Source organism: Hemitrygon akajei, chromosome 17, assembly GCF_048418815.1.
Source record: "Hemitrygon akajei chromosome 17, sHemAka1.3, whole genome shotgun sequence".
Lineage (NCBI taxonomy): Eukaryota > Metazoa > Chordata > Chondrichthyes > Myliobatiformes > Dasyatidae > Hemitrygon > Hemitrygon akajei.
The window spans coordinates 1,167,157-1,190,298 of record NC_133140.1 but is presented as its reverse complement, the minus strand read 5'-3'; the positions used below and the strand labels follow the sequence as shown (position 1 = coordinate 1,190,298).

The window sequence follows — 23,142 nt, the reverse complement described above, 5'->3', positions numbered from 1 at the left end:
CAGCCCGCATCAGAGTACCAGCATTTCACCTTCCGTCACCAGAGTGATCCAGCCCGCATCGGAGTACCAGCAATTCACCTTCCGTCGCCAGAGTGTCCCAGCCCGCATCGGAGTACCAGCAATTCACCTTCCGTCGCCAGAGTGACCCAGCCCGCATCGGAGTACCAGCAATTCACCTTCCGTCGCCAGAGTGTAGTCCAGGCTCCTCAGCGAAGGGAAAGGGAAGCAGAGCCTGTTGAACAGAGGCTGCCCCCAAGTAATGAATGGCTTCCGAGGCCGTTGCTTGTGTGAAGAGGTCGTGCCCCAGATTCTGCTGCAAGCAGTGACTCGAGATCACCAGGAAACATAAGCTATTCACCAGCGTTCTTCACTAAACTGGAAAATACTTCCCCAATGGTGAAGTCAAAGAAACAGGAGAATCCCTCTGGCGGCGGGGAGTCTGACATTGCTAATGCTGCACCTGGGACTGAGATATTTAACCTTTCTGCGGTTACCACATCAGGTGTAGTTTCATACAAGACAGGCGGAGTCCTGACTCGACATTCATGCCCCTTGTCCGTGTCTACCCCTCAAAGAGTCCTGGCTCAGTGCCTGAGTGGAAGGTGGAGTCCTGACTCGATGTTCATGCCCCTTGTCCATATCTACCCCTCGAAGAGTCCTGGCTCGGTGCCTGAGTGGAAGGTGGAGTCCTGACTCGATGTTCATGCCCCTTGTCCATATCTACCCTTCGAAGAGTCCTGGCTCGGTGCCTGAGTGGAAGGCAGAGTCCTGACTCGACATTCATGCCCCTTGTCCGTGTCTACCCCTCGAAGAGTCCCGGCTCAGTGCCTGAGTTGAAGGTGGAGTCCTGACTCGATGTTCATGCCCCTTGTCCATATCTACCCCTCGAAGAGTCCTGGCTCGGTGCCTGAGTGGAAGGCAGAGTCCTGACTCGACATTCATGCCCCTTGTCCGTGTCTACCCCTCAAAGAGTCCTGGCTCGATGCCTGATCTGAAGGAGGAGTCCTGGTTCAAGATTCCAAGTCCAAGGTCCGCGGCTGTCCCGGTTCCCCCAGTCCAAGTCCAAGGTCCTCGGCTGTCCATGTTCCCCCCGTCCAAGTCCAAGGTCCTCGGCTGTCCGTGTTCCCCCAGTCCAAGTCCAAGGTCCGCGGCTGTCCCGGTTCCCCCAGTCCAAGTCCAAGGTCCGCGGCTGTCCGTGTTCCCCCCGTCCAAGTCCAAGGTCCTCGGCTGTCCATGTTCCCCCCGTCCAAGTCCAAGGTCCTCGGCTGTCCGTGTTCCCCCAGTCCAAGTCCAAGGTCCGCGGCTGTCCCGGTTCCCCCAGTCCAAGTCCAAGGTCCGCGGCTGTCCATGTTCCCACTGTCCAAGTCCAAGGTCCGCGGCTGTCCATGTTCCCCCTGTTCAAGTCCAAGGTCCGCGGCTGTCCGTGTTCCCCCAGTCCAAGTCCAAGGTCCGCGGCTGTCCCGGTTCCCCCAGTCCAAGTCCAAGGTCCTCGGCTGTCCATGTTCCCCCCGTCCAAGTCCAAGGTCCTCGGCTGTCCGTGTTCCCCCAGTCCAAGTCCAAGGTCCGCGGCTGTCCCGGTTCCCCCAGTCCAAGTCCAAGGTCCGCGGCTGTCCGTGTTCCCCCAGTCCAAGTCCAAGGTCCTCGGCTGTCCGTGTTCCCCCAGTCCAAGTCCAAGGTCCTCGGCTGTCCGTGTTCCCCCAGTCCAAGTCCAAGGTCCTCGGCTGTCCGTGTTCCCTCTGTCCAAGTCCAAGGTCCTCGGCTGTCCGTGTTCCCCCAGTCCAAGTCCAAGGTCCTCGGCTGTCCGTGTTCCCCCAGTCCAAGTCCAAGGTCCTCGGCTGTCCGTGTTCCCCCTGTCCAAGTCCAAGGTCCTCGGCTGTCCGTGTTCCCCCAGTCCAAGTCTAAGGTCCGCGGCTGTCCCAGTTCCCTGTTTCCAAGTCCCAGGTCCATGGCGATCCAAGTCCCTAGTCCCCTAGTCCGAGGTTCGTGTTCCTCTTTGTCCTCGATTTCCCGATCTTCTGTGTCGCGAGTTATAAACGCTATTTTAATGAACCTAAGAAAGACGTGTTTGTGTCCTGCATGTGGGTCCTCTCCCAGCACCCTTGTCCCCACCTCGTGACACACACAGACTGACAATGTGCAAAGGAAGACAAACTGTGTAAATAAAAAACAATAAACAAACAAACAAATAATACTGAGAACAAGAGTTGTAAACTCGTGAAAGTGAGCTCATAGATTGTGGAACCAGATCAGTGTTGAGGTTATCCAGGCTGGTTCAGGGACCTGATGTGGAGGGGTAATAACTGTTCCTGAACCTTGTGGTGAGGGATATTCAATTGAATACTCTGCAATTCAATTGGCAAGTATTACCTTGAATACCCTTTTTCAGAAGAAACAAACAACCAAGGTAAAGAGAGAGATATCACCTGCCAGGAGCCATGAACCAATGGTTAATGGTATTATCAGGAGGAGCTTTCCCGGCAATCATTCGAGATGTCACTAACCATGGAAGGTGTAACGAGTGGTACTCCCGGCTGAGGTTCTTTGTCAGCTGTCTGTGCTGCATTCAAAACAGTGAAGTCAAATGCAACCTTTCCTGTGTTCTTCAGGGTAATTTCAGTCACAGCATCATGGTTAAATAACTAAAGGAAACAAAAGAAGGGAAGTTATCATTTTCAAACCAATACTTGCTTGTGATCAAAGTGAATCAGCAAATATATATCTGTAAAAGCTATAAAATGCAAGTCAGAAGTGTAGGAAATGCCCAGATCAGGTAATGCTGAGAAGAAAAAAAATGGCCTATAGCCGAACTGGCCAGTTCTGATGCAGAAAGCATTAGGATATATATCATTTATTTATTCAGAGATACAGCACTGTAACAGCCCCATCCCACCCAATGAACCCACTCTACTAACCCATAAGTCTTTGGAACTGAGGGGGAGAAAGCACAAAACCTTTACAGACAAAATGAGCTGGCTAACTGGATCAAAAATATATTGTAACTGACAGGCAAGGGGTGGTGATGGAAGAAGATGGTGAATTTTTGGAAATCTGACACCAATGATTTCCTACACGGAACAGTACTGGGACCTCTGCCGTTTCTGATATACATCATCAACTTTGATGTATTGTAAATGACTTAATTTCTTTGCAAGATTCTTTCCTTCGCTAAACTTTGCTACTCTGATGCAAACATTCACACTGCCCTGGATTCATTTCCTGTCAGTCACTGCAGTATCATTTCGTTTGCTTCACCAACCATCTTATTCTTTGCTCTTTTCCCCTGCTTCCACACGTGTCTAAACATATTAAATCTAATGTCTTCGAGCTCTCATCAATGGACAATGTTGGAGGTATCATTAGATCTCGTGTAACCTGTGGATTACACAAAAGCTGTGGACAGTGAAAAAAGTTTAAGGTTAAAGCAGGATGTGGATCAGTTTGAGAGTTCGGCAGGGTTTGCAGGTGCAGTTTGAGGCCACTCACCAGTCGAATGTGAGGAGATGGATTTTGTAAGTCATACAGTGGCAGGACAGAAGCAAGCATTAAGGAATGTTGATGAACATAGTGGCCAAAGTCAGCAATACCCTTAAAGTGGCAATACAGTTCAATACGATGGTGAAGAAGGCAAAAGGCATGCTCGCCTTTGCCTGTTGGGACAAAGAAGAAAAGAGATGTGGCATCCTTCAAAATTTTTTGTGTGTTGTTCTTGATGTCCAGCATCTGCAGAATTCCTTGTGTTTACGAAATACTGATTAAGCGCAGCACTTGTGCAGTTTTGGGCACCACACTATAGGAAGGATGTAGTTACGCAAATTCGCCAAAAATTAAAGTTCAAAATAAATTTCATTATCAAAGTACATATATGTCACCATATACAATCTGAGATTAATTTTCCTGTGGGCATATTCTGCAAATCTATAGACTAGTAATAATTATCACAGGATCAATGTAAGATTAACCAGAGTGCAGAAGACAAACTGCAAATGCAGTGTAAATAACAGTACATAATGATAGCATGAAATATTAAGATTATGTCCTTAAAATGAGATCATTGGTTGTGGGAACATAACAATGGATGGGCAAGTGAGTGTAGTTATCTCCTTTTGCTCAAGAGCTTTATGGTTGAGGGGTAGTAACTGTTCTTGTTCTGCTGGTGTGAGTCCTGAAGTTCTTGTACTTTCTACCTAATGGCAGCAGCAAGAAAAGAGCACAGCCTGGGTGGTGAGGATCTTCGAATATGGATGCTGCTTTCCTACAACATTGTACTCAGTGGTTGAGAGGGCTTTACCCATGATGTACTGGGCTGAATCCACTACCTTCTGGAAGATTTTATACCAGGCCACGATGCAGTCTCAGTATACTTGCCACTACACATCTATAGAAGTTTGTCAAAGTTTTTGATGTCATGCTGAATATCCGGAGACCCCTAAGGAAGTAGAGGTGCTGCCGTGCTTTCTTCGCAATTACATTTACATGCCGGATCCAGGACAAATCTTCTGAAATACTAACACCCAGGAATTTTAACATGCTAAACCTCTCCACCTCTGATTCTGTGATGACCCCTGGTTTCCCTCTCCTAAAGTCTACAAATCAGTTCCATGGTCTTGCTGACATTGAGTTGTTAGGACACCACCCAGCCAAATTTTCAATCTCACTCCTATATGCTGATGCATCACCACCCCTGATTTGGCCTATGACACTGGTGTCATCAGCAAACTTGAATATGGCATTGGAGCTGTGCTTAGCCACACAGTCATAGGTGTAAAGGCACACAGCCTTGTGGAGCACCTGCCCTGATGGAAATTGCGGAGCAGATGTCAATCTGAACTGAATGGGGTCGAAAAGTGAGGAAATCCAGGAATCAATTGCACAAGGATAGGCAAAGGTCCTGGAGCTTATTGATTAGTTTTGAGGAAAGACCAATCTAAGGTCGATAAAGAGCATCCTGATGTATGCATCTTTGCTGTCCAGATGTTCCAGGATTGAATGAAGAGTCAAAGAGATGGCATCTGCTGTGATCCTGTTGCTCTAGGAGGCAAATTGGAGTGGATCCAAGTCACCCCTCAGGCAAGATGTTGCCTGGAGATGGGGAGATATGGAATGCAGATTAAAGTGTGACAGTTACAGAAAAAGTGCAGTGCAGGCAGACTGCAAAGCCAAGAGTCTCTTATCACACTAGGTGACTGATCAGTAGCTTTATAACAGTGGGATAGAAGCTGTCCTTGAACCTGGTGCATGCATTTAGACTTCTGTATCTTCTATTTGACGGGGTGTGGCAGGGAGGGGAGAGAAGGTCCAGGGTGGGTGGGGTCTTCAATTATGCTGGCAGCTTTACTGAGGCAGCAAGAAGAGTAAAGAGAATTTGTGGAGGGGATTTAGAGTGAAGGAGAAAGCTGACAGGTTTACGGAACCCTGGATGATGAGGGATATTGAGGCTCCTGTTGAAAAAATGGAGATATAGGTCAGGTCTAGACAGTTGGGTTCAAGCAAGTATTTGAAAGGCATAAGGAATGTAGGAGTAAAGCAAATAAGGAAATCAGGAGGGCCAAATGGGGTATGAGATATACCTGACAGATAAAGTAAAGGAAAAGCGTAATTAAGGAAAAACAGATACCCTTAAGAATCAATGTGGCTACCTATGGATGAGGTTTTAAATGAATATATCCCATCAGTATTTACTGTGAAGGTGGTCATGGAAGTTCGAGAGCTCAGAGGAGAGAACAGCAATGTCCTGAAACAAAGCAACATTACAAAAGAGAAAGTTTTGACAGTCCAGAGGCACATGAAAGTGGATAAACCCCACAGCGTGACCAAACATATCCTAGAATGTTGTGGGAAGCAAGGGCAGAAATGGATGACGCTCTGGCAGAGATTTTTGTATCTTGGTTAGGCACAGAGGAGGTACTGTAAGGCTGGAGGATGGCTAATGTTGTGCCTTTATTCAGGAAAGGCTGCACGAACAAGATAGGAAATACAAGTTAATAATCCCAGCATCAGTGGAAAAACTACTCGAGGGGATTGTGTGGGACAGAATCTGCTGCTTACCAACATCATCTCCCTAATGCCTAACCAATTTACCAATTCTGTTCACTGCCTCAACCCCAGGCAATTATTCTTGTTGTTGATCCAACCACCTTCCAGTGCTCTACCACCTGACATTCCATCCCTTCTGATCTCCCTCTCAATTCTGGCCATCACATTTGCCTTCTCTGGGCATAGGACAACCTGGAACAAGGGTCCAAAGCTTTCCAAACAGAGGCAAATAGTTCAAAAACCAAGGGATAATGCTGAACATTTCTAAAACACTGGTTGGGCCATGACTAGAACACTGCCACTCATTTTAGTCCCCACAATTTATAAAAGATGTAAAGGTTTTTGACAGTATCTGGAACCATTTTAGTGGAATGGTTACAAAACTGAGCTTGTTTATCTTGCAGCACAGAGAGTTGTGAAGGGACTTGTTCGTGGTGTACAATATTAGCATGGGATTAGTTAGCTGAAAGTTAGCACAGGGCAGAGTGAGGAATTGAAATAATTGATATAAGATCCTGGGGTGATGTGTGTGATGAAAATAGCTATAATCTAGAACACATTTCCTGAAGATGTGGGAGATACAGATTCAAAGACAAATTTGATAAGTATCTGAAAGAAAATTCATTGCAAAAGGCATTGAAAATAGGGGGAGGAAAAGGCAATGGAAAATGGGGAAGGGTGTTAAGCTTACTGCCAGGATAAGGCTGAATGACCGTCTGTTCTGTAACTTTATTGCACTAACCTGATGGCTGTAGTCAATCATTTTTCTGTCAAATTCATACTTGATAAACGATGCCTCTCCTTTCAGGGTTATCTCATACACTGGCCCACCTTCCACCTCACACACTGCTTTCACCTTGCTGCTGATGTTCGCATGCCCATAAAATGTAAAGGTCATTCGTTGGCTTTCATTGGCTTGTAGAACACCAAACAATGGAAGGATGTCAAATACCTGTCACATACAGGAACATGCAGTTGAAAGAAAAAGAAGAAATTCACAATTACCCAATACAAATTAAGCATTTTGGAAATACAAAAGCCTCCTGCAAGTGCAGGAAATCTAAAATAAAAGCAGAAAATGCTGCAAACACTTGTCAGGTCATTTAGAATCTGTTGGAAGAGAAATAGAGTTAATATTTCAGGTTAAAGACTCTTTGTCAGAATTGGGAAGGGTCAAAAGACACTGCAAGGAGAGTGGAGGAGGGGCTGTCTCTAACAGGTTAAAATTGGGGTGACCATGGGGATAGGCTGAAAATGGGGCTTGTCTGTTTTCTCAACACCCTTATTCTCTTTATTTCAGTGTGAGAGAAGGACGTGCCCAGCCTGAGCTACCAGGTATGTCCATCTCTCTACATTTCACAACTCCTACATTCTTTTGTTGCAGTTCTCAATCTCTAGCTGCTCCCATTTAGTCACTGGGGAGAAAATCTTTTTTTCACATCTTACTGATTTAGTGATATAGCATGGAGTAGACCCCTCTGGACTTCCGAGCCACATGGCCCCAGCAACCCCATAACCTCGATTAACCCTAACTTAATCATAGGACTGTTTACAATAAACAAATAACCTACCCAATACATATTTGGACTGTGGGAGGAGACCTAAGCACCCGGAGGAAATCTGCACATTCTGTGGGAAGCTGTTACAGAGACTATAGACTATAGGTGCAGGAGTAGGCCATTCAGCCCTTTGAGCTAGCACCACCATTCAATGTGATCATGGCTGATCATCCACAATCAGCACCCCGTTCCTGCCCTCTCCCCATATCCCTTGACTCCGCTATCTTTAAGAGCTCTATTTAACTCTTTCTTGAAAGCATCCAGAGAATTGGCCTCCACTGCCTTCTGAGGCAGAGCATTCCATAGATCCACAAATCTCTAGGTAAAAAAGTTTTTCCTCAACTCCATTCTAAATGGCCTACCCCTTATTCTTAAACCAGTGGTTCCCAACCTTTTCTATGCCCCACACCTCTAGGAAATGTTTGATTAATGTTCGCACCCCCTACAAAAGTAATATCACATTTGAAGATGAAGGTCTAATTTTTGAACCACAGATTTAACCACATACAATACTGCGGGTGAACAAATTGAACTTAAAAAAAATAAGCTTTTAATTCAGTACATAAAATTCAAATATAAATTGAGCAATTAGATTCTAATTTATTCAGAAAAAATTGTAAACAGTAAAATCAATCCCAATTGTGAACATAAAATTCAATGACTTCTTTGCTCCTGCTTCTCATTCATGATTTTGTCAAAATGTGGAACTTTCTTGCTGACTGCGATCTGCAGGTCTGCCTGTGGATTCAGGCAATTCCTAGATTTTATCTTGATTGACAAAACAGAACTGAATCCAGATTCACACAAGTATGTTGTTGCAAATGGAATGAGGACACAGAGTGCTTTTCCACCAAGACTTGGGAACATATCCAGTGCTGCACACCAAAACTCCTCCAAGTCTTGCTTTCAAATTGCAATTCAAGAGCTTGATTTGTCCACAAATCAATAAGATCTTCCTTCAGCTCTTCATCATCTGACATTTTCTCCAAATTGTAGGAATATGGATTCATGATCCATTCTTCTGAAATCTTCAGGTCTCCAGCAGCAAAATATCCATCAAACGATTCTGACAGCATTTCCAAATGAGCCACAATTTCTTCACGCACAGTATGAGTTATAGATCCAGCATCATCAACCATCTCTTCTAGTGAAGGAAAATTTGAGAGACTGCCTCTTTCCATCCTTCGACGCCAAAGGCGTAACTTTTCTTTGAAGGCATTCAATTTTTCACAAGCCTTCAATATGTTTATCCCTTTTCCTTGAAAAGAAACACTCAGGTCATTCATACGAGTGAAAATGTCAGCTAAGTAAGCCAGCATTTGGGTGAATTCCTGTGATTCCATTGCCCCAACCAGATCACATTCACGCTCCTCCAGAAAAACTTTGATTTCTTCCCACAGTTCAAAGAAGTGGGTTAAAGCTTGTCCTCGTGATAACCTACGGCCAAAGTGTGGAAAAGCAAAACTGAATGCTCACTTCTCAATCCTCACAAAATGATTTGAAGATGTGATGGTCCAAAGCATGCCCCCTGATCCAGTTGATGATCTTCACACAAGTATCAACAACTTTCTTCAAATTTGGAGGCAATGTTTTTGATGCCAAAGCATGCCGATGAAGAAAACAATGGGTAACTTGCAAGTCTGGAATCTCCTTTTTCATCAATGCAGAAAAGCCAGATGTATTTCCAAGCATTGCAGGTGCCCCATCAGTGCACACAGAACCAATGACTTTGATATCTAAATCACGTTTGGCAAAGATGTCTTTCACCAGCTGCATCACATCCTTTGCAGTTGTGTTTGTTTTCAGATCTTTACAAAACAGGAAATCTTCCTTCACAGCACCAGCATTGACATACCTCATTAATGTGATGAGTTGACTACAACTGGAGACATCAGTTGACTCATCCAACTGAATAGAGATTTTAAGAGGACTATCTCTGACATCTGAGATGACTTGGTCCAAAATATCTTCACTCAAATCACTGATTCGGTTGTGAACGACATTATTTGATAGGGGCACCTGTTGAAATTTTTTTCTTGCTTCTTTGCCCAGGATAATTGTTGCCATTTCCAGTGCACATGGCTTGATGAGATCTTCCGCAATTGTATGGGGCTTCTTGGATTTGGCCACTTTATATGCCACTTGGTATGAAGCAAGAAGTAGTGGTTTCTCAACAGAAACAAAACCTAATTTTGGAAGAGTTTCTTGTGAATCAAAGCGAGCTCTTTTGATTTTCAATGACCCAACATCATGTCCTTCAACATCAGCTCCGCCATGCTTGTTCTTGAAGTGCTCTTGAAGCTCGGATGGCTTCAGATTTGAGTTGGAAAACACAACGCTACAAAGAATGCACTGGGGTTTTTGCAAGCCATCATTTCCTGTCGTGCAAGTGAAACCAAAGCAGACATAGTCATCATTCCATTTCCTTCTTTTTGACATGATCAAGGGTTAATGAAGGGAAAAATATGAGCTAATATGAGAAAAACTATCTGACTAAGTCAGGGATGACCGCTTTACTCAACCAGACACGCCTATAGCAAAGTATCACGAGAAATACACTTTTGAATATTATATTACGATATTATCTGCGGTTAAGCCAAGATAAATCGTCAGGTGGAAATGCTACGGGGACACAACGTGAATTATTAGGCTACTCTCTATTGAATTTACACACCTATTTCCGATGATTACTGGAGATATGAACTCCCATCACACGATTCAAAGTCCTCGGTGCTAACCATGATACCTCCTCAACTAACACAATTCAAAATTAACAACTACTCAAGAAAAAACCCTTTTAAGAGAAAAAAAAACCTTTGAAATTCAAAAACTTCTTTAATGCATTGAGACAAATACAAATGAATGACTTCAGCTCCTTTTTATCAAAATGCGGCTTTTAAAAATTTTATAATTGAATAATTTACCTACTGTCTGCGGGTTTGGTTTTAACGCGAAGTCGTTATTTGATGGTTGATTATGGATATATAAAGATTTTGGCATTATGAGATGATTTTTAACTCTAAGATGTAACCTTCTAGCTAACAATGATGAAACTCCTCGGCTCTGAGGTGTAACTTCCCAGGTAACACTGATGAGAATCCTCAACGCTGACTCGGGCAGTGGGAGACTGGAGTGTGCTTGGGACAATCGTTACTACCACTTCTCAAGGCACACTGGCAGCTGACTGAGTAATGACTCATGACTCATTACTCAAGGACACAAGCCACTCTTTGTCGCACCCCCTGAAATTCCATCTCACACCCCCTGGGGGTGCGGGCACCCCAGGTTGGGAACCCCTGTCTTAAAATGTGGCCTCTGGTTCTGGACTCCCCCAACATCGGGAACATGTTTCCTGTCTCTAGCGAGTTCAATCCCTAAATAATCTTATAGGTCTCAATCAGATCCCCTCTCATCCTTCTAAATTCCAGTGTATACAAGCCCAGTCACTCCAATCTTTCAACATTTGACAGTCCCGTCATCCTGGGAATTAACCTTGTGAACCTATGCTGCACTCCCTCAATATCAAGAATGTCCTTCCTCAAATTTGGAGACCAAAACTGAACACAGTACTCCAGGTGTGGTTTCACCAGGGCCCTGTACAACTTCAGAAGGACCTCTTTGCTCCTATACTCAACTCCCCTTGTTATGACTACTTACAGAACCGAGCTGGAATTGAACTCCGAAGCCCAGAAGACCCTGGGCTGTAAAATCATTGCATTAATCGTCACGCTACTACCATGGCTACAGTATTTTATCCTCATCGGTATTTAAACACATTAGCACTTGCCACCAACAGAGTGCTGCAAAACCTATACGTGGGGAAGCCCAAACTGATTATTCCTACAGGGGGAGGTGAGTAGGGAGGTAAGAAGAGAGAATGTCCGGTTGGCTGGGGTCTTTGATTATGCTTTACTGAGGCAGTGACAGAGTCCGTAGGGGAAGGCTGGTTTCTCTGATTTCTCTATGTTAACAGCTGCTTGTGTTCATGAGCAGAGCAGTTGCCGCACCATGCCGTAATGTCTCCAGATTAGCATGTTTTCTGCGGTGCATCTGAAAAAACTGCATTACCCACAAGAAATTAATCTCAGGGTTCCACACGGTGACATATATGGACTTAGATAATAATTTCACTTTGAACTTTGGTGAGAGACAAAGGAGACATGCAGAATTTATTTAGCTTCCTGAGGAAGCAGAAACACTGATGCAGTAAACTATGACTGGTGCTTTTGTGTATTTGAAAGGATTCAGATGCATTTGTTGAAATCATTTGCTTGAAATAATTTTGGTGGTTTTTACCAATGCAAATCAACAAACTTAGTTTTTGAGTATGCATTTTCAATTATGCAACTCACCATCGTGGTAAACGTCCATCTAGCCCTTACTACTGTCAGGTGCTATGGAACCAACCAACAATGGGTTGAGTATGTCCCCACCTCCGAATGTTACATGTTGTGTGTCCTTCTAACGTTACAACTAATTTTCGGTTTCTCTGGACTGAGATACAACCTCTGTTCAAAGACTGGTGCAGTGAACAGAATTGTGTTTTGTGCTCCATCACTGACCACAACCTGAAAACTTGGTCCCCAGCAACAATACAGTGTGCCTACCACTCAACCAGTTAACGGTGCCAACAGTCGGTGTAAATTGGGACATGGAATGAAATCCAAACCGAAACAAAATCACTTAACATTTTTACAGTTATAGAAAAGTACAGCCCAGAAACAGGCTCTTTGACCCAATGTCAGTACCTCCAATTGAACTCTGACTTTTTGCGTGCTTCCCCCAGTCGTCAGTCTGTGGTTTTGTATTGCCAAGTGCTCCTGTCCCCACTCCTGCTCTACTCCGTCTCTCATCTGTTTCTCATTATTTCCTGTATTACTGCCACCTGTGTCTCATTGTGCTCCACCTATCATCTGCCCCCTGTTTACTGCTCAGTGTATTTCAGTCCTGTGCTTTCATCTGTTTGTTGCCAGATTGTGCCAGTGAATTTCCCTGAGCCTTTCCAGCATCTGGATCTGTACTCTGTCCCTCTGAATATCAACGCTGCCTGTTTCCTGATTCTGGATGTTTTGATCTCTGCCTGGACTTTGCCACCTCTGGATTTGTTACTCAATTCATATCACTGTGTGCACAGTACTGGGTCTGCGATTGGATCCCTGCTCCAGTGCCCTGACACCCATCTAGTCTGTGCCTAACCATTTAAATTGCCTCATCCCATCTACCTGGACCCGGACAATACCCCTCCCATCCATGTAATGATCCAAAGTTCTCTCAAACACAGAAATCAAGCTGACCAGCACCAGTTCATTCCATGTTCTCACAAACCTCTGAGTGCAGAAATTTCCTCTTGTGTTCCCCTCAAACATTTCACTTTTCAACCTTAACCCATGACCTGCAGTTGAAGTCCCACACAGCCTCAATGGAATAAGCCTGCCTGCATTTATCTAATCTATCGATCATCTCAAACATGTTAAGGAGGTGCACTGAAGCAAAATCACTGGAATTCTCAATCACTGTAATTTAACTTGATGAAACTAAATTTGTGGGTGTAGGATACATACATCCGATGATGCGCTGGTAAATTCCAATCCTATCAAAATAGTTTGAAGTGAATGAATAAAAATCTCTCTGTTGTAGACTTGGAATGGTGGAAGATGGGTATGTGGAAACAAATATTATTGATCCTTTTATTTCTGTATTTTCCAGCAGTGTTTTTAAGCTCTAACAGGCCTTTCAACTGGACAAAAACATGGCCATAAGTTTTAGACAAAGGCTAAATGATCAGACAGCTTGTTGTGCTTTTGGAGTTAGATATTTTCTACCTGTGAGGGTATTGAAAGCCTAATTCAAAAGGCAGCAATCCCAATGATGTATCGCTGCACTCACCAGGGAGACAACCTGGATAAAATATAAATGTCAGCTCTGCCAGCTAAGCACTTAGGTTTAGAACCTGATGCCCCATATGGTAGTTTTCACTGGTGAACATAAGATATCTCACAGTGATAGTGAAGAAGTGACTGTCATTTATAATTTAGGTGCTAAGAGTTATGCTTGCAATTTCTATAATTGGAAACAATCAGTATTTGAGTGACTATGCTTAGTTGAGTTTAGTGGCCGAGAAACTGTTGCACACTTGAATTACACACTACAGCACACTGTTTTGGTGAGAGAGGAAGTAAGGAAAGCTACCGTCAGCTTTACACACAGCCTCAAGGCAGCCATCGTGGGGACTTGAGTTTATCATAAATCAGGGGTTCCCAACCTGGGGTGCCCGCACCCCAGGGGGTGCGAGATGGAATTTCAGTGGGTGCGACAAAGAGTGGCTTGTGTCCTTGAGTGACGAGTCACGAGTCATCACTCAGACAGCTGCCAGTGTGCCTTGAGAAGTGGTAGTAACGATTGTCCCAAGCACACTCCAGTCTCCCGCTGCCCGAGTCGAGAGAGACGTAAACTCACTCCAGTCTCCCGCTGCATTGAGGAGTCTCATCAGTGTTACCTGGGAAGTTACACCTCAGAGTTGAGGAGTCTCATCAGTGTTACCTGGGAGTTACACCTCAGAGTCGACGAGTCTCATCAGTGTTACCTGGGAATGACACCTCAGAGTTGAGGATTCTCATCTGTGTTACCTGGGAAGTGACACCTCAGAGTTGAGGATTCTCATCTGTGTTACCTGGGAGTTACACCTCAGAGTTCAGGAGTCTCATCTGTGTTACCTGGGAGTTACATCTCAGAGTTGAGGAGTCTCATCAGTGTTACCTGGGAGTCACACCTCAGAGTTGAGGAGTCTCATCAGTGTTACCTGGGAGTTACACCTCAGGGTTGAGGAGTCTCATCAGTGTTACCTGGGAGTTACACCTCAGAGTTGAGGAGTCTCATCAGTGTTACCTGGGAGTCACACCTCAGAGTTGAGTATTCTCATCAGTGTTACCTGGGAATTACATCTCAGAGTTGAGGAGTCTCATCAGTGTTACCTGGGAGTTACACCTCAGAGTTCAGGAGTCTCATCTGTGTTACCTGGGAGTTACACCTCAGAGTTCAGGAGTCTCATCAGTGCTACCTGGGAGTTACACCTCAGAGTTCAGGAGTCTCATCTGTGTTGCCTGGGAGTTACACCTCAGAGTTCAGGAGTCTCATCAGTGTTACCTGGGAGTTACACCTCAGAGTTGAGAAGTCTCATCAGTGTTACCTGGGAGTCACACCTCAGAGTTGAGGAGTCTCATCAGTGTTACCTGGGAGTCACACCTCAGAGTTGAGGATTGTCATCAGTGTTACCTGGGAGTCACACCTCAGAGTTGAGGATTCTCATCTGTGTTACCTGGGAGTTACACCTCAGAGTTGAGGAGTCTCATCTGTGTTACCTGGGAATGACACCTCAGAGTTGAGGATTCTCATCTGTGTTACCTGGGAGTTACACCTCAGAGTTGAGGAGTCTCATCAGTGTTACCTGGGAATGACACCTCAGAGTTGAGGAGTCTCATCTGTGTTACCTGGGAAGTGACACCTCAGAGTTGAGGATTCTCATCTGTGTTACCTGGGAGTTACACCTCAGAGTTCAGGAGTCTCATCTGTGTTACCTGGGAGTTACATCTCAGAGTTGAGGAGTCTCATCAGTGTTACCTGGGAGTCACACCTCAGAGTTCAGGATTCTCATCAGTGTTACCTGGGAGTTACACCTCAGAGTTGAGGAGTCTCATCAGTGTTACCTGGGAGTTACACCTCAGAGTTGAGGAGTCTCATCAGTGTTACCTGGGAGTTACACCTCAGAGTTGAGGAGTCTCATCTGTGTTACCTGGGAGTTACACCTCAGAGTTGAGGAGTCTCATCAGTGTTACCTGGGAGTCACACCTCAGAGTTGAGGAGTCTCATCAGTGTTACCTGGGAGTCACACCTCAGAGTTGAGGAGTCTCATCTGTGTTACCTGGGAGTTACACCTCAGAGTTGAGGAGTCTCATCAGTGTTACCTGGGAGTTACACCTCAGAGTTGAGGATTGTCATCAGTGTTACCTGGGAGTCACACCTCAGAGTTGAGGAGTCTCATCAGTGTTACCTGGGAGTTACACCTCAGAGTTGAGGAGTCTCATCAGTGTTACCTGGGAGTCACACCTCAGAGTTGAGGAGTCTCATCAGTGTTACCTGGGAGTCACACCTCAGAGTTGAGGAGTCTCATCTGTGTTACCTGGGAGTTACACCTCAGAGTTGAGGAGTCTCATCAGTGTTACCTGGGAGTTACACCTCAGAGTTGAGGATTGTCATCAGTGTTACCTGGGAGTCACACCTCAGAGTTGAGGAGTCTCATCAGTGTTACCTGGGAGTTACACCTCAGAGTTGAGGAGTCTCATCAGTGTTACCTGGGAGTCACACCTCAGAGTTGAGGAGTCTCATCAGTGTTACCTGGGAGTCACACCTCAGATTTGAGGAGTCTCATCAATTTACTGTTTACAATTTTTTCTGAATAAATTAGAATCTAATTGCTCAATTTATATTTGCATTTTATGCACTAAGTTAAAAGCTTATTTTTTTAAGTTCAATTTGTTCACCCGCAGTATTGTATGTGGTTCAATTTATGGTTCAAAAATTAGAAATTAGACTTCTTCATCTTCAAATGTGATAATACTTTTGTAGGGGGTGCGAACATTAATCAAACATTTCCTAGGGGTGTGGGGCATAGAAAAGGTTGGGAACCACTGTCCTAAATATTAGAAACTAAATATTATGTATCACTAATACTGTAATATTGTGGTCTTGTAATCACTGAATAAACCAGCTTTGGAAAAGTTGATAATAGTAGAGGTTTTGAAGGAAGCTGTTCCTTTGTGAACACCCACCATTGCAGAGGGTATGTGAGGGTGTGGGAGGAAGAGGATTGACAACAGGAGTGGGGGTTGAGGACCAGTTGATCAATGGCAAGGAAAGGATGAGTGAGGAGAATAACTGGGTCAGGCTGGGGAAACAAAATGGGAAAAGTCATTTGGGGAGCATTGTTCAGGAAGAGGATTAGGAGCAGCTGAAAACAAGGGGAGAGGTGGGATCGTGATGAGTCAACATGACCATCAAGAGGAACACCTATGGACAAGTTAGATGGAAGAAGATGCAGAGATCAAACTTGTAGCAGTCATTATAAGGTACAGAACTGTTTAAACTGTTCAACACCATCATCTGATCAGTACTAATCAACAGGCTTCAAAACCTAGCATCTGCACCTCCCTCTGCAACTGGATTCCTGACTTCCTCGCCGGGAAACCACAGTTAATGTGGATTGGTAATAACATCTCCTCCTCCCTGACAATCAACATAGGTGCACCTCAAGGATACATACTTAGCTCACTGCTCAACTCTCTCTACATTCATGACTGTTAAATGTCATCTATCAAATTGCTGAAAACACCACTGTTGTTGGCAGAGTGTGTTAGAAATGGTTAAAACTAGTGTATGATAGGATATGAGTGAATCTGCAGATGCCGGAAATAAATAAAAACTCAAAATGCTGGCAGAACTCAGCAGGCCAGACAGCATCTATGGGAGGAGGGGAGGAGGTAGTGTCGACGTTTCGGGCTGAAACCCTTCATCAGGAGTGGTTCACTCCTGATGAAGGGTTTCGGCCCGAGACGTCATCACTACCTCCTCCCATAGATGCTGCCTGGCCTGCTGAGTTCTGCCAGCATTTTGTGTTTTTATGTATGATGGGATACTTGACCACTCTGGAGTAGCTCGACTTAAGACTGCTGATGCGAGTCAAGAATAACCTTGGATGATAAGTGCAGTACCAGGAATTCAAATTAACAAGATATTAAGCCCCTTGGACCAGGAGGGAGTAAATTATGAGTCCTGATAACAGGAAACAAAAACAAGTGTTAGACTTGCACTGAGAGATAATTGACATGTCTTTTAAATGCACTGACTATGGAATGCTAAACAAAGTTATGTGAAAATGTTTGTCTTGCCATATAAATATCAGCTCTGTATAACCAAAAATCAGAGCTCTGGTGGCAGTGGAGACTGCTGCAGACTCTCCATAATATCATGTTAAATTCTTAAAACGAAGCTCAAAGTCACTCTGGTGTTGTTCCCAGTTAGTATTTCCACGACACAGAGTCTCAGTTGCATCAGCATTACATTCCACATCAGCAAGAACAAAGATTTGATTGTAGACTTCACGAAAGGGAAATCGGGGATCTCATCGAGGGGTCAGCGGTGGAAAAGGTGAACAGCTTCAAGTTACTGATAGCAACTTCTCAGAAAATCTATCCTGGGCCCAAGTATTGTTGTAATCATGAGGTTTAACCAAGTAACAGTCAAAACAGGCAGATTGTCTCATGAGGAAAGATTGGACTGACTGGTTTCTATCCACTGAAATGAAAAGGGACTTGTTTGAAACATATATGAGAGCCTGAGGGTTCTTGATAGTGTGGATATGCAGAGTATTGACTGTTCAAAACTGGCAGAAGGCTAATTTTGTAAAGTGTTGACAAAGAAACAACATGAGCTCCCTTGAATGGTCAAATTGTCCATTTTCTGTTTAGCTTTTAAACTGTACACAGCCTTCACATTTCAGGAACAGCTTTGTCCCTTTCATCATAAGATTTCTGAAAGGGTAATAAGGACATAAGAAATAGGAGCAGGAGTAGGCCATCCGGCCCATCGAACCTGCCCCGCCATTCATTAAGATCATGGCTGATCTGTCCATAAACTCAGCTCCATCTACCTGCCATGAACACCACCTCCCTTTTTTCTTTTTTTTAAATCCCTCTTTACACTATATGTATTTGTTCTTGACATTTACAGTTTCTTTTTATTATTATGTATTACAATGCACTGATGCCACAAGAACAATTTTATGATATATTAAACCTAGTTCTGATTCTGATTCTGCCCTCTGCTATTAAATGACCCCATTATAAAGCATCAGCATTACATCCTTTTGCTTTCTTTTCTAAACCTCTCAAAATGAATGCTAAGAATGCATTGGCCTTGCTTACCACCAACTCAACCTGCAAGTTAATATTCAGGGGAATCCAGCATGATGACTCTGAAGTCCATTTGCACCTCTGAATTTTGAATTTTTTCCCGTCATAAACAGTCTGGGTCTTTATTCCTTCTACCAAAATGCATCAAATACATTTCCTTAAACTATATTCCATCTCCATTTCTTTGCCCAGTCTCCTAATCTGTCTAAGTCTTTTTGTATTGTTAAAAATATATTTGTTTCTTACCTGCTCCACACCCATCACAGTATAATTTTGCTCTTTGTTACAGCTCCTGAGAAGACACTTGCTATCTTCAGTCTGGTCTTCAGGTAGCAGCTCTGAACCAACCAGGTTTGATGATCTCTCCTGGAAAATACAGCAGATTTGCTCAGGAACTTAACTTGGCGTACTTTTACATTCCTCTGTCAAATAAAGACTGGTAGTTCAAGGATTCACAAGTGGGATCAGTTTTCAATGATCACCACTTTGTTTCCTTCTTCATGCTTCTCCCACTAGTGGAAGTGTCTTAACTTCTGCCCTATAAAGTCTCCTATAAGATGTGCCACGAGTCTGTGCCATTGGGATTAGTGCAGATGGAATTGCAGATCTGCCAATCTGCTTGTTGCAATTAACTCTCTTGCCTCTTTTGCCAGTTCCAACATAGCTGGGCTCATTTGGCACCTGTGTTCATGTTTCAGCTAATCCTGCTGTGTTACAGTTTGGTGGTTAAGGTGGTCTTTTAGGGCTGTGCATTGATATCAGTGAGGAAACGAACAGGTCCACATCAGGTAGAATTGGCGTCATTGAGCGGACACTGTAGAGTGGCAACTTAATGTAAACATTAACTAGTCAAGAGTTTCCCTCGAATGCTGTCTGTGGAACTCTGTCCTCAGCAGTACTGAGATTAACAGATGCTACAGAGCATATTTCATGTTCCTATTTGAGGAATTTCTAGCTTGTCTTGTTCCCTGCCCATATGTCTGCTTGTACATTAAGAGGAGCAAAATGGAAACCGCTGGAAAAACCCAGCACTGAGATTGCCCGGAGGTACCTTCTTTGCTCTGGATTACCGTGTCTGTAGCTTCTCGTACTTCATGAAAGAGAAGTAGTGACTTCATGGTGCTTTTACTGACCTAATGGTGACAACTTTTATCATAGAATCGGAGAAATCTACAGCACATCACAGGTCCTTCGGCCCACAATGTTGTGTCGACCATGTAACCTACTCCAGAAACTGCCTAGAATTACCCTACCACATGGCTCTGTATTTTTCTAAGCTCCATATACCAATCTAAAAGTCCCTTAAAAGACCTTTTTAAGTTCCATGTGTCAACTTGCTTTGGTTGAGTATTTTTCTCTAAAATATAATGATATTGCAATATCAGGGCATCAAAGGGTATGGGACGAAAGCAGGGGAGTGGGGATGACTGGATGAAATGGATCAGCCCATGATTGAATGGCAGAGCAGACTCGAGGGGCCGAATGGCCTACTTCTACTCCTAAATCTTACAGTCTAATGGACTTATTTAATTAAATCAGAAAACATCTCCAGCTACTCAGGACACTATTTTTGGACCTAATTTCAGCAGATGCACTCTGAACTGAGTTAATTCAAGATTTGATTGATACAAGTTCCAATGGCTTGGAATAGTAGATACCTTTTGTCCTTTATTTGAGATAATACTTGAGCTCTCTTTGGGTGATCCAACATCCTCCTGTGTTTTGTTTTCAGCATAAGTCCGCTCCTCCTGATTGAAATTCATTATATAATTTGAAAGAGTTCTGTGCAAGATACATAATAATTACTTGGTTACAATCCCCAGATATAAAAAATGTCATTAACAGCAATAAAATAGAGCGACTCTGAATCTCTTCTTATGTGGCCCTCAAGCAAGCATATCTAACTCAATTCTGTCAGATAAAGCATCATCACAGTGAGGAAATCCCATGCGACCTCCCCTTTAAAATGATGAATGCACAGAATGTGTCCCTACTGCAATATTTGACAGCATTGCGATATCTATCCCCAGTAAAGATGCCAATTGGGAAAGACTGTCAATGGGTCATGTGTAGGCTGCAGGTTTTACTTTCCACAGTGACAATGCCAAGTAGCACTGGCTCCTGGCTACAGCTACACATAGGCCCAGTCCAGACCTCCAACAATGTGAAGTTTGTACTCTGTCCCTCTGACTGAATGGGTTTGTTCCGGGTACTCCAATTTCCTTCCGCATCCCAAAGGGGCAAATGTCTCCTAGTTTGGGTAGGTGGTAGGGGAATTAGGAGAGGATCGATAGGCATGATTACAGGGAAGGGAATGGGATGGGTGGGATAGAATTGATGCAATTACTCTGACAGCTAACATTGGCTTGAGGGACCATCTTGAATGAAAATATGAAAAATACTGCTGGTAATCATGATACATTTATATCATAAAATGTGGGAGGCATTTTATAAAAACCCACAGCTGCTTTATTTAAATCACAGGGAATAAGAGTTATAGTCAGATACACAAAGGGTTCTGTTACAGACCTCAGCTCTCCTAGGCTTCAAATCAACAGATAAACAAATGTTTATCAACAAACATTCAGTTCATTCCAATTCCACACTAAGGGTTTAAAGCTAACATAACTAGCTGAGTAGCAAAAGGCAGCTTCAGGTCCGATATCCATCTTACACCGTAAACACAGGAGAATCTGCAGGTGCTGGAAATCCAGAGCAACACACAGAAAATGCTAGAGGAGCTCAGCATTGATAAATGGGGAGAAACATTAGACCAGAACAGAAGGGGGGGGGGGGGGGGGGGGGAGAAGCCAGAATAAGAAAATGGGAGAGGGGAAGGGATACAATTTAGATGGCGATAGGTGAAGCAGGGTGGGTGGATGAAGTGAAAAGCTGCGAGGTGATAAGTGGAAAAGGAAAAGGGCTGGAGAAGAAGGAATCTGAGAAGAAAGGAGAATGGACCAATGGAGAAAGGGAAAGATGGGGACCAGGGAGAATTGACAGGCAGATCAGGAGAAGAGGTAAGAGGAAGGTCAGAGTAAGGAATTGAAGAAGATGGAAGGAGGCGAGGGAAAATAGTCACAGGAGATTTCAATATGCAGGTGGATTGGGAATATCAGGTGGCTGCTGGATTCCAAGAAAAGGAATTTGTAGAATGCCTACGAGATGGCTTTTCAGAGCAGCTTCTGGTTGAGTCCACTAGGGGAAAGGCAATTCTGGATGGAGTGTTGTGCAGTGAACAAGATTTGATTAGGGAGCTGAAGGTAAAGGAAGCCTTAGGAGACAGGGATCATTAAATGATAGAATTCACTCTACAGTTTAAGAGGAAGCAGCTAAAATCAGAAGTATCAGTATTACAGTGGAGAAATAGTGCCATCTATCTATGATGGAACGGCAGAGCCGAAGAGATGAGCCAAACGCTTTAATTCTGCCTTTGAGTCTTTTGGACTTATGGTTCTATGATAATTTCCAAGTCAGCTCATTAAATTAGAGTTACCCCTCTAGTGCCAGGCAACAGAAAATCTCAATAGGTCACAGCTTAATCCTACTATATTATGTTGCAGGACTTGCTCCACCTCCAAAAGTCAATTCAATTCCATCACAGTTGGTACAGCTCCCTTTCTAAAACAGACAATAAACTTACATGAGTGTTCTGAACAGCCAACTTTATAGATTGGAAAAAAAAAGAAATGATACAACTCCTCACATAACTTGATTGCTATCTAATAATTCAGCTTTCTTTCCTTATCTTGATCTATGTTATGAACTTAGAACATTCTGCAGGCAGAAGACCAAGCAACATTAAACCAGCCTAATGCAAATCTCTCAGATCCTTAAAATCGCAGGTGAACCAGACTAATTTTTCACTCAGAAATACTTGAATATTTATTGTCTCAATCAGGAACATGGAAATTCATATCTGTTATGTTTATTTCCCTCCAATTGATATGGATTTGTAGAAACTGTTAACATCACAATCTTGTCAGCACAGTTACTTGTCAATGGTGCCTGTATCCAGAATGTATCCATAATTTACCATAATTATTCCAATGAGGAAGGATTTCAGTTCCCAGGTTAGACTGGGGGAACCTGGGTTTTTTATTAGAACAACAATTATGAAATTTGTTGATAGGTTATAAAATCATGACTGGTACAAATAGAGCAAACCTATATTCACTGGTTGCAATAAATTGCCTGTACATGAGTGGTAGAATAAGGGGAGAGTTGATGGGAATATGGGGAGAATAAAACAGGCTTAATGTAGAATTAGTTTAAATAGATGATGGTTGGTGTGGACACTGGGCTGAGGGGCCTGTTTCCTTGGTGTGTCTCCTGATGACTCTCTGGAAAATTGACACAAGCAAAACAGAGGTTCACTGGATACTATCTGAGAAATTTAAGGCCAGAATATAAAGAGGTAAATAGACTTCCTCTTTGAGGGAAGGTGGGATCTGTTCCGACGGGACTGTTTACACCTGAACTGGAGCGGTACTAACATACTTGCAGGAAAGTTTGCTAGTGCTGCTCGGTGGGGGGGGGGGGGGGTTAAACTAAATTTGCAGGGGGCGGGGATCCAGAATGTGAGA

At 43.7% G+C, this 23,142-nt stretch overlaps 1 protein-coding gene across 1 annotated transcript in view; it reads right to left on the bottom strand.

Annotated features, from left to right (window-relative positions):
• LOC140740438 (hydrocephalus-inducing protein-like) overlaps positions 1 to 23,142 on the bottom strand; it is a 579,330-nt gene that overhangs the window by 444,136 nt on the left and 112,052 nt on the right. Inside the window, exons 9-12 of the mRNA XM_073069569.1 lie at positions 20,215 to 20,338; positions 18,803 to 18,922; positions 6,776 to 6,985; positions 2,502 to 2,639 (exon numbers count right to left, since the gene is read on the bottom strand). Coding sequence (XP_072925670.1) covers positions 2,502 to 2,639; positions 6,776 to 6,985; positions 18,803 to 18,922; positions 20,215 to 20,338 — 592 coding nt within the window. The remainder of the gene's footprint in view (positions 1 to 2,501; positions 2,640 to 6,775; positions 6,986 to 18,802; positions 18,923 to 20,214; positions 20,339 to 23,142) is intronic.